This window comes from Pongo pygmaeus, chromosome 6 (genome assembly GCF_028885625.2).
Source record: "Pongo pygmaeus isolate AG05252 chromosome 6, NHGRI_mPonPyg2-v2.0_pri, whole genome shotgun sequence".
Classification (NCBI taxonomy): domain Eukaryota; kingdom Metazoa; phylum Chordata; class Mammalia; order Primates; family Hominidae; genus Pongo; species Pongo pygmaeus.
In genome coordinates this window covers 90,486,180-90,506,381 of record NC_072379.2, presented here as the reverse complement: position 1 = coordinate 90,506,381, position 20,202 = coordinate 90,486,180, and the positions used below count along the sequence as shown (strand labels likewise).

Genomic DNA, 20,202 nt, shown 5'->3' with positions numbered 1-20,202 from the left:
TATTGGTTTGCTTGTCCATCCCTCCCACTACACTAAGCTTCTCAAGAGTTGGGAATGATGAGGGCATGTACTATGACTGGCACACAGAATGCTCTAATACAAATTAATTGATGGATTGATTGAAGATACAACCCCTCACTCAATACCCTACCTCAGAGATTGGAAACCTTTTTCTATAAAGGGCCAGATAGTAAATATCTTAGGCTCTGCAGACCATATGGTTTGTACAACTACTCTACTGTGCCATTGTGGCATAGAAGCAGCCATAGGCTGCTTACATTCATAAAATGTAAATGAATAGGTGTAGCTACGTTTCATTAAACTTTATTTACAGGTACTGAAATTTAAATTTCACATAATTTCCATGTGTCACAAAATATAACTTCTTCTTTTGATTTTTTTCAAAGATTTCAAAATGTAAAACCCATTCTTAGTTCACAGGCTGTACAAAAAGAGGCAGCAGGCCAAATTAGCCCAGGGGTCATAGTTGGAGGACACCTACCTTCCCTGAAAGGCATGGCTGGTGATTCAGTAATAAGGAAATTCTACCTAAAGGGATGATTATTCACATCTATAATAGGTACTGAGTAACTTTGGGTATGTCCCAAACTTTCAACAACTGTGAAAATTGAGGTAGTATCACAGGATTTTGTAAAGAAGAAATTATATAAGGAACCATATCATCATTGCAAGTTATGTAATTTCATTTGTGAGGAACATGAAAGCCTGTTGATAATAACAGTAACTAATATTTGCTGAGTACTTTTTATGACTAGACTTTGTTCTGTGATTCTTCAATGAATGAATCCACTTAAATATCACAACTATCCTGAGAAGTAGGTTCTATTGTTATCCAACTTAATAACTAAAGTATGAATAAATTCCCTAAACCTCAAAACTAAAAATTGGTAAGGGTGTGGTTTTTGAGCCAGGCAGTCCAACTCCACAGTATGATTGCTAACCACTAAATATACCACCTCTTAAGAGGATAACAAAAGTAAACTTTCAAATATTTCTCTAAGCTTTCCCTTTCCCATTCTCAAGACTAGAAGAGTGAGCTGAATGGGAATGATTGGCAAGGAGTGCAATGTGAACTACAACCTCAACTGGAAACTAGATATCTATGAAGATGGAAATCTAAATTACCAGCTGGCAAGCTGTGGTGATGTGGCCCCTCTTTAGCCTAGGAGATTTTGATAGGCATATAGACACATGGGCCTACCCAGAAAGGAGCTAGTCTTCACAACTAGATGATCATCTCTTCGGGAACTCATGCATGCTATTAAGTAAGTGAGTTTACTATGCGTCTTAGTCCATTTGGGATGATATAACAAAATACATAAACTGTATGTATTAACATACAAACAATAGAAATTTATTTCCCAAAGTTCTGAAGCCTGGGAAGTCATTAAAAAGTGAGCAAGATCTGGATGGACAGAGATGTACCCATTGGGTCGGCTGAGCCACCAGAGAGTGATAAAATATTTGATTCTTCCACTATGAGGCAGTAAGAGAGATAATGCCGCAGAATATTGCCCAATATAGCAAGTATAGGAACCAATAAATTCAGAAAGCATTGAGGACTTCCTTTGGTGAATGGTGTAAAAGAAAGGTACCAGTTCAGAGGTGGTGCACATCTTTCTGCAGGTCCCTTTGAATGCCGTGAAAGGATGTAATAAATGCATAAGAATTTTACATAGCTCAAACATACAAAACCTTTTCTGGCCCAACTCATTACCTGCATCCACAGAATTGAAGTAGTTCTACCTTAGGGTAAACAATGTACTTTTTAGGATCACAAAGTGGTTCCGAGGACCCACGGACAAATATCAAAAGATCCGTGTATACCTGAGATGGGTATGAATATTCATGTGCATGTTTCTGGGGAAGTGATTCATTGCATTCATCAGAAACTTGAAAGTTCAAAAGTTGAAAGGTCCTTGTAAGCTAAGTGGTATCACTACATTTTCAAGTAGATTCTCAAACGGGCATTTTCAACATTTGACCACCTGACTGCAAACTGGATTGTAAGTTTTTGAGTAGCTTAATTTAAATCAATTTAGGCTTGACCAGAGGTAACCTAGGAAACTCAGAGATATCAATCCATTCCTCCCCAATCGAGAGAGAGAGAGAGAGAATATGTATGTTACACCCAGATTATTTCTGTAGTCTATTCATTTTCCCACTTTCCTTGAGAGCTGTGTTACATCTGTTTTCTCTGTCTCTATTAGCCAATTCTCCTGCTTCCTACTTCACTGAGAAAACTAAAGTTATCAGGAGGAAACTTCCACAGATTCTCACCTTCTCATCTACCCACCACTGGGTACTGACACTCAAATTCACTTTTCCCACCTGTTACTGTTTTCCTCCTCAGCATTGGATTCATTCTTTCTCAAGGATATCACTCTAGCAAATCTCTTCCACTCTCGTTCAAACATCACCTTCTCCTTTCTTTTGGATCATTTCCATTAACACACAAAACAAGCCACAAGCTAGTATTTATCCTATCCTAAAATACCCCCGCCCCCCCACACACACACACAATTTTGCCCAACTTTTCCATTCCTGCATCTACTTCCAGAAAGCCCAACATATAACAATGTCCAAAACTAAATTTCTGGCATTTATTGCTCAAATCCACTCTCCTTCTCTATTTCTCATTTCTGTTTATAGTAACTGCGTCCTCTCAGTTCCTAGGGCTAAAAACTTTAGAATCATCCCGGACTTTTCGTCTTACACCCATGTTCAATCTGTTAGGAAATCTCACAACTGATTCCCACTTATCATTCAAGGTTCTAATTAAGTTCCTATATTTCTTCTTGAAGCTTTCCAGAATATTTCTGACTTCACAGGGCTCTCTCTTTTTCTACATATCTCTGCTGGCACTTCAGTCATGTGTTGTAATGATTGTAAATATTATCTTTTCTAACTCACTACAAATATGAACTATAGCTCAGACTGTCTGCCTCCTACAGGACTAAACACACTAATGTGTATTTAGTAAAGAATCCACAAACATCACTCTAAGTGCTTGTTTTTGCTGCAAGTTTCCAATAAAATTGGTACACAAACAATACTTACTTTTATTAGTGATGTTTGACAACAGATCTTCTAAATTTCCTGCATTTGCAAAGGTATCTGTCATTTCTCCAAACACCAGCATCATGAGAGGAAGTCCAGCCCCATGGATGATGGCAGCCAAAGTTCCCACCACCATATACAACTTGTCAAGCCAATTTGAATAGCGAAACTAAAGAGAGAAAAAAGAATAGCAGAGGAACAATTAGTACAGTTTCATGGATGATTTGCTTTCCCTTCAAAATATACCCAAAATCCAAACATTTTTCAGACTACTACTGATACCACCCTAGTCCAGGATACCCTCTACCTTTGTTAAATTATTGCAATAGTGTAATTAGAAATGGACATTTGATTCTTACATTGAGTTCTGGCCTAATTCTTCATATTGGACTTGGTCTGTCTTCTTATATGAAGTCTAATGAGAAGGATGGGACATTCTGGGAAACTGTAAAAGTATTTAATGGTACTATAATATAGTATTTGTTGCTCTAGTTTCTAAGAATAGAAGTCACTTATCATCTCTTGGGCAAAAACTTGAATGCCAAAGGCCACTCTGAGGATACCATGGAGAAAACATTGTGTTGCTCTAAGAAAGTGGTTTGGGTTAAAGACCTGCCACACAATGGAATTGGTATAAATGTAAAATGATTTGAAGATAATTAGTCCTCAATAATGAGCAGAAAAAAGAGAGGAATGAGTCCGATGCATATTTGTCAAGGAACATTTTTTTCTGAGAAGACAGAATATGGCAATAATGAATGACCCACCGTGGAGATCTGCATAATCTCTTTAAATGTAGGCAGGTCACAGGAAGGAAAGAAAAGCTTCTCTGAACCCAAAAAATTACAGGAAGAGGACACAGTTAAGAGGAATGGGCTCAGGGCCTCCCTGAGAAGTGATTAATACTGTTCCCCTATAACTCAAGGAACTAGCTAAGGATTGAAAGAAAACCAAAGGAAAGAAAAACAGAAATGGGATAAAGCCAGTTGTGGGTGTCTATGGATAAATCCCAGGGCAGAAGGTTATCATGTGGATGCAAGGTATAGCTGTAGGCAACAGATTTGTAATGCAGGGAGGAAACTGGGTAAAAAAATCATAAGCCTAGGCAGGAAATATAAACCAAAACAGAGATTAGGCAGCAAAAAAGACATAGCCACAGACAGCAAGATTTTAGAACTTACATATACCTCACAAGGGGATAGAAACCAATCCCAAAGTTAGCTTACACGAATCTTACAGTAGCAACTGGGGGGTTTGGTACTGGACTGCTAAGTGGAGAAATAAAGAATGGTTATTACCTTCTTTATTGAAATAATGAATGGCAGTCCATAAAGCAGGAAATAAAAAGTAAAGTCAAATTGTGAAATAATTAATGAAAATTAAGATACAGAATGTAAAAAAGAATATCTAATAGATACTTAAGTATTTGCATTTACCATTTTTCTAGCTCTTAAAAGTGTAATCAAATGAGCTTAAGTTTGGGTTCATGGCATAACTTTCCATGTTAGTTATGGGTTGATGACCTGAAAACATCATCATATTTACAGATCAAAACAATGGGAGAATCATGTTTTGGCATATTTTTTCATATTTCATTGAAACACTGGCTAAATTTTGCACTATGTACTTTGTCTTAGATAAGAATTCATCTGCTTCCTTAAACAAAAATGAAGGGGAAGAGGTCTTCTTTTAGAGATTATATTAAAGTAGACAAAATATCAAACTCCTCAGTATAGGAAGAGAAGATAGTTGATACGAAAAAATTTCTCCCATCACCACCAACACAGGACATTTTACCTCCAGAACTGTCACTGGCCATAACAAAAATAAGTGGATCATGAAAGTAGACATTTACTGAATGCCTATTCAATGACAGATAAAATCCAGAGATAAATGCCAAAGATACAACCCTGCCTTCAGAGAGATTAAAGAAAAATGTATATGCAATACATACTCTGCATGCTTTGACAGCACAGTGTATAGAATAGACATAAAACTGGTCAATCCTCATTCCCTCGTTTGTGAAAAGGCTTCATATGATAAAAGAGGTGATGCTTCCTTCCAGCTTTGAAAGTTTACCAAGTGTAGCAGGGCGCGGTGGCACGCCTGCAATCCCAGCACTTTGGGAGGCCGAGGCAGGCGGATCACAAGGTCAGGAGATCGAGACCATCTTGGCTAACACAGTGAAACCCTGTCTTTATTAAAAATACAAAAAAAAAATTAGCTGGGTGTGGTGGCGGGCGCCTATAATCCCAGCTACTCACTACTCGGGAGGCTGAGGCAGGAAAATGTTGTGAACCTGGGAGGCGGAGCTTGCAGTGAGCTGAGATCGCACCACTGCACTCCAGCCTGGGCGACAGAGTGAGACTCCATCTCAAAAAAAAAAAAAAAGAAAAAAAGAAAGTTGACCAAGTGTTAGGAAAAAAAGAAAAAAAAAAAAGGCATTTAAGCCAAAAAGAACAGTAAACTGAGACAGAAAAGAGCACAATATTCTTAAAAAAGACTGGGGACCCTCAAGTTTGGGATGTAAAGTGTGGAAACAGAAATAGCTGACTGATCAAAAGACACCCCTCACTAAGCTGGGAAAACTGGAATTACATCTCTTAATCTTAGACTGGAAGGAAGGAGATTAAAGTGAGTACTAATTTTCCAGGAATAAAGACAGAAAATTGAAAGAGTTCAGAACCTCATATTTCCTTTTGTATTTTTTTTATTATTTTTATTTGTTTATTTTAACTTTTAAGTTCAGGGGTACAAATGCAGGTTTGTTACATACGTAAACTTGTTTCATTGGGGGTTGTTGTACAGATTATTTCATCACCCAGGTATTAAGCCTAGTACTCATTAGCTGTTTTTCCTGATCCTCTCCCTCCTCCCACACTCCACCCTCCGAAAGGCCCCAGTGTGTGCTGTTCCCCTCTATGTGTCCATGTGTTCTCATCATTTAGCTCCCACTTTTAAGTGAGAACATGTGGTGTTTGGTTTTCTGTTCCTGTATTAGTTTGCTAAGGATAATGGCCTCCAGCTCCAGCCATGCCCTGCAAAAGACATGATCTCATTTCTTTTTATGGCTGCATGGTGTTCAATGCTCTATGTGTACCACATTTTCTTTATCCAGTCTATAATTGATGGCCATTTAGGTTGATTCCATGTCTTTGTTATTGTGAATAGTGCTGCAACAAACATACAATGCATGTGTCTTTATAATACAATGATTTATATTCCTTTGGGTATATACCCAGTAATAGGTCAAATGGTATTTCTGTCTTTAGGTCTTTGATGAATCACCACACTGTCTTCCACAATGGCTGAACAGTGTATAAATGTTCCTTTTTCTCCACAACCTTGCCAGCATCTGTTATTTTTTTACTTTGTAATAATAGCCATTCTGACTGGTGTTAAATGGTTTCTCATAGTGGTTTTGATTTGCATTTCTCTAATGATCAGTGATGTTGAGCTTTTTTTATATAATTGTTGGCCACATGTCTTTTAAGACGTGTCTATTCATGTCCTTTGCCCACCTTTTTATTGGGTTGTTTTTTCTTTGTAAATTTAAGTTCCTTATAGATCCTAGAACCTCATATTTCTTAGTGACATGAAGCAAGATTGATTTCTAGAGAGAAGGGGGTGAGAAGATTTGAAGAAAGTGGTAACATAATGCTGAGTAGGACAAAAGCCTCAGTCAAATGCCCTCGCTCTGCAGTTTATTAGGAAGGAGACTTTAGGGGAAACAAATCTTAATAACCTTGAGCCTCAGTTTCTGAATTTACAAAATGAGGAAAATATTCATAAACACAGAAAACCTTACATAGCTGTTATGAAGGTAAAAATGAGAATAAAAGAAACTTGTTGAGCATACAATATGCAAATATATGATAAAAGCAGGTACTGTTACTGGTTTTGAAAATATAATAATTAACAAGACTTTTCAGTCTCATAAAGTCAAAGAGCAGGAAGACCAAAAAACGTTGCAACACAGGTGAAATGTAAAATAGAAGTATAAACGAATTGTAATTGGAGCTTTTAAAAACGGAAATGCGCTGGGCATGATGGCTCAGGCCTGTAATCCCAACACTTTGGGAGGCTGAGGGCAGGAGGATCACTTGAGCCCAGGAGATTGGTACAGCCTGGGCAACATAGGGAGACCCTCTCTCTACAAAAATATTTTAAAATTGTTTGGGTGTGATGGCATGTGCCTGGGGTCCTAGCTACTCCAGAGGCTGGGGTGGGAGGATCACTTAAGCCTGGGTGGTTGAACCTGCAGTGAGCTGTGATCATGCCATTGTACTCCAGTCTGGGTGACAGAGTAAGACCTAAAAAAAGAAAGAAAGAAAGATAGCGAGAGAGAAAGAAACAAAGAAAGAAAGAGAGTAAGTTTGATTAGATGCTAAAAGGAAAGAGAGAGAAGGTGAACCAGAACCACATAAAAGGCATGTTGATCAGTGCTGAATGCCAAAGATTGGACTTCCCAGGGCAAAGAAGTAGAAGGTACTGACAGGAGACAGATTTAGGTAACATTCAGCAGGTTAGATGGCAAACATGACTTGGATTTGAGAGAGAATTCATTCATTCATTTATTCATTTAACATTCAAGGGATATGTGAATATTTTAAAATATCTTTCAAATATTTGAAAGAACCTAATAAGGTCAGGCTTGGTTCTAGGTACTGGTAAAAACAGTGAGTAAGACAAGCTATCTATCCTCACAAAACATACATTCTAGCGCATATAGTAAAAGGGGGAATAGATGTATTCAACATTCATTCAATATTTAAGTTCCTATGAAAGTTCCAGGCACTGTTCTAGGGCATTTGGATTATAGCAGAGAAAAAAACATACAAAAAATATCCTGCCTCCATGGAGCCTACCTTCAGAGAGAAGACAAACACATAAAAAAGAAATCAGACAGTGATAAATATTCAGAAGAAAAGCCATACATGGTATGACACAGAGACACGCAGGGTCACCTGGTTTAGATTGGCTGGTCAGAGAATGTCTTTCTCAGGAGGTAACATCCATGATGAGACTTCAGTGACAGGAAGGATACAGTTCATCCTGTGATGATCTGGGGACAGTGCATTCCAGGCAGGAAGAGCCAATGCAAAGGTACTTAGGTAAAAACCAGCTTGCTGTGTCCCAAGGACCAAATAGAATGAACACTGTGACAAGAGCAGAGTGAGGGAGAATATTTGTCTGCAGTAAAGTCAGAAATAACAGAGGTCAGATATGTAGGGCATTTTGTGATGACAGGAAGGAGTCTGGGTTTTACACTGAACTTCCTGTGTAAGCAGAAAGGAAAGCATTTAATGGTTTTAAGGTAGGGACCAAGGTGGTATGATGTGGCTGCTATGGGTAAATTTTTAGAAGAGCAAAACAGAAAGAGGGATACTAGGAGATGAAAGAGCAGTTGAGAGAGTAAAGTCTTGACCAGGTGTGGTAGACAGAATAATTCTCCCCCAACAGCCTGTCCAAATCGTAATCCCAGGAACTTGTGAATATATTTCTTTACATGATAAAACGGACTTTGCAGATTTAAAAGATCTCCAGATGGGGGATTACCCTGGATTATCTAGGAGGGCAAATGTAATCACAAGGGTGCTTATAAGAGGGAGGAGGGGGCCCGGAGTCAGTAGGAGATGTGATGATTGAAGTAAGAGGTTGGAGTGATGCAAGGAAGGGCCTGTGAGTCTAGAAATGCAAGAGTCCTCTAGAAGTTGAAAAAGGGAAGGAAACAGAGCTTCCAGAAGAAATGCAATCCTGCTGATACCTTGACTTTAGCCCAGTAAAACATTCGATTCCAGAACAGTAAGATAATATACTTGTGTTGTTTTAAGCCACTAAGTGAGTGCTATTTTCCTACAGCAGCAATAGGAAATGAATACACGATGTCAAAAGAGGGATGATAAAGAGGCAGGGCAGAGCTGGAAGGAATCACAGGTTGTGGTCAAAGACTGATACACGTGCGTGTGTGTTTATACCTTCATAGAGGAAAGCTCACCCAGACAATAAGCCCAAGATCCTGTCCACACGTGCAATTTACTAAAGTACTCATGTAATTTATGGGGCGCGGTTGTTGGAACTGAAGAAGTCAGAGAATGTTGAGACTTATTTGTAAGGTTACCAAAATACTCAGAAGAATAACAGGAACATAAGGTGAATGAAGTAGAAGCAATCAAATGCCAAAGTCCTCAAGGAATGGGGGTGGTGGTATAATTCGAGGATACCATCGAAAATAGATAGAAGATAGTATAATTATGCACAGTGAAACTCAAATGACAAAGGAGTTTGCATTAGAATAAAAAATAATTTGAAAATGGCTTTGTGGAACTATAGGAATGTCCACATCATCTCTGACTCCTGTGATAAGGGGTTGAGGAACTTAACTTTACAGGCAAGTGCAACACAAGAAAAAGCCAAAGAGCCGGAGGAAAATCAGCAAACCGTGACATAACAGAAGCAAATACGAAAAATATAGGAGAACAGTCTAAGTGCTGCTGAGAGATCAAGATCGAATTTTAAAATGTCCACTGAATGTAGAGAGAGGCAGGAACAGGAGCCAAGCTTCAATAGGTTGAGAACTAAGTCAATGGTGAAATCAAGACAGAACGCAAAGGCCACTTTTGTGTGTGAAGGGAGCTGGCAGGGGTGACTCCATGAAGGGCATCAGTAAGATCACAGTGCCTTGATGTGTCGATGCCAATGCGACAGATCCAGTTGAGAGGGAAAGATGGAAGATACAGAAGAGAATGAGTGGTAATAACGATGCATGGTCCCTGAGAACGCAGAGGAGATAGGAGCCAAAGTATGAGTGATTAGTCTTAAGACTAAAACTCTGTCATAACTGGAAAGAAGGAGGAGGAAACAGATTCAGATACAGGTAGGTTTTTATGATTATTGCAGCTGTGCATATCAAGGAGTGATTATCCATATAACCATAAAAGTCACCCAAGTTGGTTGGAGCACCAAAGTGGAAAGGGAGGATACTGAGCCAGGTGGCGTAGTCTTTGATGATCAGATGGTCAGAAGATCAAAAGATAGCAGCAATAAAGAACTCTTCAATTCCAGAGAGATAACAGTTTAACCAATCATAAATGATTACAGTTGTTAAAATCAGCTGGGCATATCTGAGTCTACCCTGCTTACTAGCTATGTGACCCTGTGATTTTGAATGCATTACTTAACTTCTCTAAGTCAATTTCTTCATCTGGAACACAAGAATAACACGAGTTCCTAAATTGCAGGGACTTATGTCCCTATATGAAGATTATGTCACACAATAAACATAGGGTATTTAACAAATGCCTGGTACAAGGGAAACACTGAACATTGTTAGGTATTATCTATTTAGAAAAAAAATTAATGTTTCCATAAGACACACATAATAGAAAGCTCAGAGTTCAATCTACAGTGCACAATTCATGCAAGAATATATAATCTTTTTTTTTTTGAGACAGTGTCTCACTCTGTCATCCAGGCTAGAGTTCAGTGGCACAATCTTGGCTCACTGCATCTCCACCTCCTGGGTTCAAGTGATCCTCCCACCTCAGCCTCCCGAGTAGCTGAGACTACAGGCATGTGCCACCATGCCCAGCTAATTTTTGTACTTTTCACATAGACAGGGTTTTGTCATGTTGCCCAGGCTAGTCTTGAACTTCAGGGCTCAAGTGATCCGCCCACCTTAGCCTTCCAAAGTGCTGGGATTACAGGTGTGAGCCACAGAACCTGACCAAGAGTGTATAATCTTTAAGAAGTTCGTTTTGTATAGAAACTGCAGCCCAGCTCTATGTGTCGCATTTCCTCACTTGCTTTAGATTTTATTCTACTTTTGTGTTTCTGTAAATGTTGAAACAAGATCTGATATAAATTTAAAAGGCTAGTATAAAATTTTGAATCTATTCCTTACTTCTTTCATCACTTTTTTAAGATTGCTAAAAAGTCTCAGTGGAAATAAATTAACAGATGTTGTGTGCAGACAAGAGCTAACACAGCAGCTCTGAGGCTGCTATGTTTAGAAAGGCCTGTATACAAAGGTTGGCCCTTGGCTGGAACTTGGATTTGGGGAGGATTACCACCATTCTAACTGGTAAGTATGGCCAAACTATCTGTACAAACAATATGATTCTTCCTTCTGCAGTTCTGCCTTCCTTCTATGAGTCTGAAATTTCTGTGCATGCTGGGTAGGTGCCTACATGATCAGGTCCTAATAAAATCCTTGGGCACTGAGTCTCTAATGAGCTTCTCTGATAAACAGCATTCTACAAGTGCTGTCTTAACTCATTGCTTGGGGAAATTCAGTGTGCCCTGTGACTCCATTAGGAGAGAACTCTAGGAGCTTGCACCTGGTTTCTTCTGGACTTCTCCCCAGTCGCCTTTTGCCATGGCTGATTTTGCCTTGTATCCTTTTGTTGTAATAAGCCTTAGCCATAAATCCTCTGGGTCCTCCTAGTGTGAATCACTGAAGCTGGGCTTCTTGGAAACCCTGAACACACAATGTTTTTTGTCTTCACTGAAAACTATTATTAAGAAGCAATGCCAGTGACATCACCAATATATTGTTAAACTTTTATTATGTTCTTGTGTTTATAAGTTTTATATTGAAGTTACATTCAATGTTTTCTATGTTGACTTTTCAGGAAAAAGATGTGAGGAAAATCTATCTAAGTAGTAGAGTACTTCATCAAGAGGCTTAGAATATATTGTCTCTATCCTGGCCCCATTGTGCATCCTCAGACAAGTGAACATGTCTGGCTCCAGTTTCTTCATGTGTAAAATTGGAATAATAATAGTATCTTTCTCAAAAGGAGTTGTAAGGATTAAATGAGATTAAATATGAAACACTTAGGACAATGCTTGGCACATAGTGCTTTATGTGTGCTATTACTACTACCTTATATTAAAGCTCCATATTTTTATTCTTTTGTGCCTTAAAATGAATTATTGATAACATTGCCACTATATAGTAGGTCTGCTAAATTTTCTAAAATATAAGACTCCTAAGGTTTAAAAAAATTTAACTACAAATAATAAAAACTGAAAGTCTCAAAATGACAGCACTGAAATCCTGGGGATAAATACAACTTTAACCTAAACGCTTCTTTCCATACAAGAAAGTAACAATGAAAACTGTCACTTGGTTACTCAAGTAGTCTAAGAATGACTCAAGTACATAGTCTCATCTCACCAAAATTCCAAAGGGCGTAGAGATAGAATAAAAGCAGGAGTCATGGCAAGAGCAATGGTAGCACAGAGAAACGATGATCACATAAGGAAACCATAGAGTCCTCAGTGTAAAAGTCATATGACTGTTTTTTCCCCACCTACAACTATTTTTATAGTCGATTTATTAAAATCCATTTTGCAAGACAATGTATCCACTCCCTTACCTTAAAAAAATTGCTGTGTTATGACTGAATTATAAAGCATGTGCTGTTAGACTTAATTGGTTTAGTAGTCTTCCAGGTTCTAATCTCTGGAATCTTTCACCTAACAGTTCACCTAAATTTGTACTCTTAGAAAAAAGGAAGTAAGAATCCAGGTAGATAAGAGTTCATTAACTAGGCAGACGTTGCAGTGAGCCAAGATCACAGCGCTGAGGTCGTCAACCAACCACACGTATACGATACCTGTCTGATTCCAAGTGTGATTAAAGAAAAGCTTCTAAAAAACCACTGTGCAACCAGAAAATGAAATGAAGAGTTACAATAAGGTTTTCGAATTCTAGATTTTCATCTATTTAACACATGGGAATAATGGCATATGACATATTTGAAATCATAGTAATAAATAATCCATTGCTACCTTTTATTGTTAGTAATGGATTTTGAACTAAAATTTGCAATGGACTAACCTAAATGACCTAAAATTTGCATAGTAATAAATAATCCATTGCTACCTTTTATTGATAGCAATGGACTTTGACCTAAAAAACCTGCCAGAATTTCAGAGCCATTAAAGACAGCATTCTATGTGATTGGTTCCCTCTATGCAGATGGGAGAGGTGCTTGTGTAGGTAATGGATCACTGGCAACATAATTCATTAGAAGAATTGAAATCTAAGTCAGGAATGGTGGCTGTAGATTAGTAATATACATAGCAAGTTATGATCAGCAATCTCCTGCAAATAAGCTAAATCAAACCAATTTATTTTGCATCTCCATTAACATACCCTATAAGAAAATCTTACATCAGATGAAATATCTTTTCCATGTAAGGAGATGTCAAATTTCCAAAGTATTTTGAATAGCTAATAAATTCAAAACTCACCATTGAAAATACACTGACAGTTGGTTTCTTTTCCTTCTTATCTTTTTCACTGCAAAACAGCAATGGAATTACATAAAACTTTAAAAATTACATACTTCTTTAAATTACCCAAATTAACATAGAACGTATATTTAATGACAAATAGGAAGAAGAAATATGTCTATATTATACAGTTAAAAAACAGGATAATAATAGTATGACCCCATTTATAATGTTTAAATATGTTTACATATATCTTAGAAATCTACATACGTGGTTATCACTGAGTGCTGGAATCTCTCTAAAAATATTTTCTTCCTTGTGCCTTTGATATTTCCTGATTTGCTGTGATAAATACATACATACACCCTTTGCAATTAGAAAAAATATACATACTGAAAAGAGTTCCCTGTTTTTATTCTAATTAGAAAATCATTCATGCTTTCCCTTAATTATGAATCCCCTTAATTGTCATTTGAGTAATGATGGCAGTAGATATTTTATCCATCTACTACCCAGATATTATTCTTAATCATTCCCTTTCTAGTGAAGAGTAGTGGCAATTAGATGCTGGGCATAACTAGCCTAAGAAGAAAATTAAGATTTGCTTTATGAGCAAATCTAATTGTGAAAAAAAATGTCTGGAGTCCTAAATGGACCATTATGAAATAAATGCATGCTAGAAAGCTATGGTCAAAAATGATGTTCTATATATTGTCAAAAAGTTGTCCTCAGGCATAAGGTCAACTATTATTTTGAGCCCAGATACAAATGAATCTAACTCTGTAGCCATTTTCTACTCTGTGTAACTGCCACCTAGGATGTGAAAGCAAACCAACCGTAACAAATCTGCCTCATCTGTATTTTTGTAGGTATAAAAGAAAAACTATTTTAGAAAAGATTTGTGTTATTTTTTACATGGTTTTTAAGTTCATAAGGTAAATTCATCTTTGTCTTTGTTCTTTACACTAAGTGAGGTCAAAAGAGGTGAGGAGACTTCTAAAGAAAAAAATCCAGAGTTTACCCATTTGGCTTTGGAGTAATGTTAGACAGACATAAAATACACAAACATAACTCTTCAGGTTTGGTCCCACCCAATTCCCAGTAAAGGCATGGTTTTGGTATCCCTGGAACCAGGATGAAAGGAGAAAAACAGCCATAAATAGTTGAGTTTTAGCTCTAAGCTTTTTATTTATTTTTTTGTTCTCTAAACCAGCTGCTACTCTGGAGAAGTTGCAATGTTCCAGGCACTGGCTAAGTAAGCACTTCCCACAGACAATTCATAAACAATTCTATGAGGAAGACACATTTTTGTTCTTTTAGAGATATAGAAGAGTGAGAAGAGTTAACTTAACTTGTCCAAGGTCCACAGCTATAACTAAGCCAATATTTAAATGCCAAGTCTGTTCCCTGACCACCAAACTATAAGGTGCAACCTCAGATTTCTGAGATATTGCATCACACTAAAATGCACTTTCACACAAACTCTCACCCCTACTAGATAACTTACTTATCCCCATTGGCACAAAAAACAGTGCTTAGAAAGACAAGTCATTCATCAAACATCATTTTAATAAAGAATCTTTGCTAATGGTCATATTCCAAATAGGACTATTATCCCAGCATTATCTATTACCAAAGCCATATGCTTCTTTACGATCCCATGTTAAAATAGATTTAAATCAATGGCAATGAACACAATTTAATAAGAACTACTTATCTAAAATATAATCTCTAATTTGAAAAAAAAAGTCTATAGGCCATGATAGAACCAATAATAGAAATACGTGAAAGATCATACAATTTTCTTTACTGTTTCTCTTCACATACCCTCAATATTTCTTAGTTAAATCTACCTAAATGTTTGTATCATAAGTACATAATTCTTTAAGCTATCAAGTTTTCAAAAATAAAAAAGTTAAAAACAAAAAGTGGAATACCTACCCTCCACTCTATGGAGCCTTTTTCATGGTTTATATGGACATTTTTGTTACAAAAATTTTCAATTTCAATCACATGTTCTCCTGCCATTATCGCATCCAAGAAAAGTGATTATAATTCTGATATTGGCTAATATCTAATGCACATTAAAATCTCCCAAGAATGTTTTCCATAGGGTTTTTTCCTTGTTGAACTTTTAGGTTGTTTTTGTTTTGTTTGTAATGTTCACACACTACATTGGTAGTTATATCTCTTTAGTCTCTCTTAATCTAGAAGTCCTCCTTTTATTTTTTTAACATTGACTTTTGTAAAGGAACAAGAACAGCTGTCTTATAGAATGTCCCACATCTTGGGTATACCTGTATCAAACTGAATACAAATGGGAGGTGCAATAAATGTAAAATACACATCAAACAGGAGATTTAGCATAAAAGAGAATGTAAACTATTTTATTAATCATTTTAATTACATGTAGAAAATCCAATCTTTTGGACATGTTGAGTTCTAGAAAATATATTTATGAAATTAGTTTATCTTTTTATTTTTTACTGTTGCTACTAGAAAATTTTAAATTACAAATGTGGCTCACATGATATATCTATTGGACAGCCCCAGTCTACAAGTTTAATTGTATTCAGACTAAATGTTTTTGCAGATATATTAATAGTTGCTAGGTGATGTTGTTTACTCAAAATCCAAGTGATGAGTCATTTACTACAGTCTATTCTACCGTGAGAGATACCAGGTCTGATCACTCGGTTAAGGGGCTAACTGCAAAATCTTTAATTGGAAAAGCACATTCTCCTTCCAATCAGTAAACATTTTGAAGAAAATTCTTAGATACAACATTTTTCTGATAGTTTAGAGTTCATTGACAAGCCTTGCCTGAATCTATTATAACAATGGAAGTTCCAAAATGATAGCTGGAATTTTTCTCTAAAGATCATTGCTTTATTTTCTCTACCTCTCACACTTTCTTTCAGTTTCCTTCCTCTCAGAATATTAAGCATTCAGCAGCAGCATTCACTATCTCAAAATTGATTACAGTTATGATGTTCTTTGATGCCCAAATTGTCCCAGAGTTGGCCATTGGAAGCATCTTCCAGACAGCTTCAGTGTGCTTTCGACTACTCCATTAAACTCCACTTCCTTATTTTCAGGTACCACAAGATACTCCAGGTTCACTTTCTATTTTTCCTGTCCCAGACCTGGCTGAAATTAGCTATTGAGGTGTTCATTTCTTTTAGGGAGGAATGGTATTTAGAAACCAAGATCTGGTACTAACAGTGCTCGTTGTTACTGTCCCTTTCAGTGGACTGAAAATGAACTATTAAAAGATTATGAATTCACATTGAAATTTCCAATTCAAACTTAACATTATTTTTAAAAATGTATTTGATTTCCACATTTGTATTTTTTCTCTTACACTGAAAAGCTTGGTTTCTTATAATAATAATGTGTTTACTAATTTATCTTATAATTTACATTACAGTTTCTAATATTATTAAACTTACTAGTTTATCTTACAATTTACTACTAACAATGAATCTATTTAGTGAAGTTTTAAATTTTCTATAAAGGCAGAGCACCATGATCAAAATTTACTTTAAATAATTATTTTCCCTATATGATTACATTACCAATATTATATACAGATATTTATTGCCATTTAACAACCTAAATGTACTTTTGACCTTCTGTCTCATCAGCCAGGCCACAAACACGCAATGTTTACATAGCCATTTACCGGAAGCAAGAGCCTGGACCACAGAGCAGATCACCAGCAGCATATGGCTCACGTGTGGGCGACCAACACCACTTGAAAAGCAGAAGTTCATAAGACAGAAACACATATGAGCATCCGCCTGTCTGAGGCAGGAAAGCTGAGAAAGAGGCACACCAAGACTAAGGGAAAGAGGCCGGAAAGGGTAAAAGGGTGAAATGAAAAGAAGTTGGTGAATGACTAAGAACGGTTGGATGGGACAAATAAGTTCCAATGTTCGACAGCAGACAAGGGTGACTATAGTTAGCAATATATTGCATATTTCAAAGTAGCTAGAAGACTTTAAATGTTATCAATACATAGAAATGAAATATACCTAAGGTGATGTATCCTCCAAATACCCGGACTTGATCATTACACATTCCGTGCATGTAAAAAACGCTTCCATGTACCCCATTTCATAAATACGTAAAATATTATGTATCATTAAAAGAAAGAACAAAAAAGACAGGGAAAATGCATATGCTGTGCTCCACGCAGCCAACAAACTTCTGCTCTAAGCAGGGATATTGATTCCACAGGCTGGCTTGCGTTTCTTAAAATAAAAATAATTAAAAACAACAACAATATGTCATTTATTTCAGAGCTGGAGGCTCTGAAATAAATTACTCAAATCTCGCAACTATGTAAACTATGAAAATGAAACAAACTAGTTACCTTTTATTGTTCAATTTAAAAAAGTTCTTCTTCTCTGCTCCTCCATTGCGGTCCCCTTCAAGATCCATCCCGACCTGAAGAGAAACCGCAGCTCATTAGCCAAATGCATGACACTCAGGCGCGCCAGAGGTGAGACTAACCTCCAGTCCCCCGTCGAACCCAGAGAGAAGTAAGAGGGAGCGCTCGCCGTGATGCCCCAGCTGCTCTGGCCGCGATGGGCACTGAAGGGACTTTCCTGTGTGCGGGGTCTCCAGCATCTCCACGAAGGCAGAGTTGGGGGTCTGGCAGCGCGTTCTGGACTTTGCCCGCCACCAGTGCGGTTCTCCCTCCCGGTTCCAGTCGCCGCGGACGAAGCTTCCTCTCACCCACCGTCCGCGGGCTCAGAGACCAGGTCCCCGCACCGCGCGGGCTGTGCGCGCTCCGGGTAACATGGTCCAGTGCCACTACGGTTTGGGCGCTGCTCCAGGAGCTCCTGAGTCTAGATCTCACCCCACTTGGTCCCCATGGACTTGCCAGAGGACTCCACACTACCCACGCCTCAAGAAGCCCTTCTCCCGTGAAGACCAAGTTCAGGAAATCTGAAAGCCTGACACTTGGGAACTGTCCCATAGTAGCTCCCAGCTTTGCGTGCCCCTACCTCGCGCTCCTTGGAACGGCCACCAAGACGTGAAATTTTGGAAGAAGACGTGAAATTTCCGACTTTAGTGGAAAGACCTGGAGGAAACGAACAGCGGCCTCTGCTTCTTTGAGCTTGGAAGGGCCGCTACTCGAATGAGCTCAGGCTTCCTGTGGCAAAGAGAGCGAAGCGGCTGTGCTCAGCCCACGCCCCGGCGCTGTTCCTGCCCAGCCAATCAGTCTCACCACAAATGACTGCTCCCGGCCCGGATTGACTGAATGTTGATTCCTCGAGAAATTGCGAAATAGGTTGAATTTCCAGGAGGAATGTTCTCGCTTCCGTTGCACCTCTCTAGAAAGGGCAAGTAGAGAAACGCGCATCAGCTGAATCATTGCGGACATTTCAACTTATATACACACGTCTTTCAAAGTTCACATAAGTCTTCATATCCATATAACTACAGGACGTAGTTAAGGGAAATTTTCTCGGGATTCACATTTAATAGAGTTAATACAAGAACTCCGACCTCTCCAATTCTGTATCACCTTTCTGCTTCCTAACACCTTTGAAAAGGCTAAGAGAAATTTTTCTGCAGTGGTCTTTCTTCAGCATGTTTGACAGTTTCTGAGTTATATCTGTTCATCCTTTATTTGATGATAAATGGAATGAAAGAAAAAGGAAGTTTTAAAAAATATATAGAGACAGGTATTTCAAGGTACAAATGCTATTTCAAAGTGTGTAATATTTTAAAACTTCAGATGTCAGATCAATGCCCGTGTTTTTCCAGGGCATTTCAAATTCTTACATTTTAATTCAAATTAGTAAAATAAACATAGCATGTTTTAGCATATTACATTAGTTGTAATTCCCTTCCATATTTACTGCCAACATTTAATACTTTTTCCTGTCCACTATTTGCTTCAAACTGAGGAAAAGTATGTGCAATCTGCACAATTCAAAATTGTAAAGCAATGCTAACTCACATCAGAGCTTTTCTTACTTCTTACGAACCTAGAGGAAATAGGTTCGTTGTATCCTCTAGTCTACATTCTATGACTTTCACATATCACCTATCAGTTTATTGCATAAGTTTAGAAGAAGAAAATCACTTTGTTTTTTACTGCATAGTCTGAGGATGTTTCCACTTTCTTTAAATAACTCATACTTCAAAGCCATAATTATTTTCTATTCTTGACTACAAATTTTCCCCACCTTGATATATTTTGTTCTTGGCCTTACAATACAATGAAGTTTTCTTTTGTTTTTATTTTGTTTTTTTGTTTTTTTGGTTTTTTTTGAGACGGAGTCTTGCTTTGTCGCCCAGGCTGGAGCGCAGTGGCGCGATCTCGGCTCGCTGCAAGCTCCGCCTCCCGGGTTCACTCCATTCTCCTGCCTCAGCCTCCCAGGTAGCTGGGACTACAGGCACCCGCCACCACGCCCAGCTAATTTTTTGTATTTTTGGTAGAGACGGGGTTTCACTGTGTTAGCCAGGATGGTCTTGATCTCCTGACCTCGTGATCCGCCCGCCTCCGCCTCTCAAAGTGCTGGGATTACAGGCGTGAGCCATTGCGCCCGACCTCCTTTTTTTTTTTTTTTTTTTTTTTTTTTTACAAATTGTTAATTAGGCTTCTAACAGTCCACTATTTTTTCCACGTGTTCTAATTGCATATGCATCTGTACAGCATTGTTCACTGTTTAAAGGCTTAACAACAACCCTGTGGTCCATCTGGGGTAAATGTATAAGCTTTCATCTTCATCACATGCATTTTTAATCTTATTTGTGCCTATGATCTCTGTTTTCACTTTTGTTTTGCTTTGTTCCTTTATCTCACCTTTCATTTATGTAATCTTGTTGTATTTTATGTATCCTTTTGAATGGCCT

General features: G+C 37.8%; 1 protein-coding gene across 1 annotated transcript in view; it reads right to left on the bottom strand.

Annotated features, from left to right (window-relative positions):
• ABCB1 (ATP binding cassette subfamily B member 1) overlaps positions 1-18,671 on the bottom strand; it is a 106,720-nt gene extending 88,049 nt beyond the window's left edge. The window contains exons 1-4 of the mRNA XM_054496958.1: positions 18,342-18,671; positions 17,705-17,778; positions 13,345-13,393; positions 3,082-3,250 (exon numbers count right to left, since the gene is read on the bottom strand). Coding sequence (XP_054352933.1) covers positions 3,082-3,250; positions 13,345-13,393; positions 17,705-17,772 — 286 coding nt within the window. The 5' untranslated portion in view covers positions 17,773-17,778; positions 18,342-18,671. The remainder of the gene's footprint in view (positions 1-3,081; positions 3,251-13,344; positions 13,394-17,704; positions 17,779-18,341) is intronic.
• Between the last annotated feature and the right edge of the window lie 1,531 nt (positions 18,672-20,202).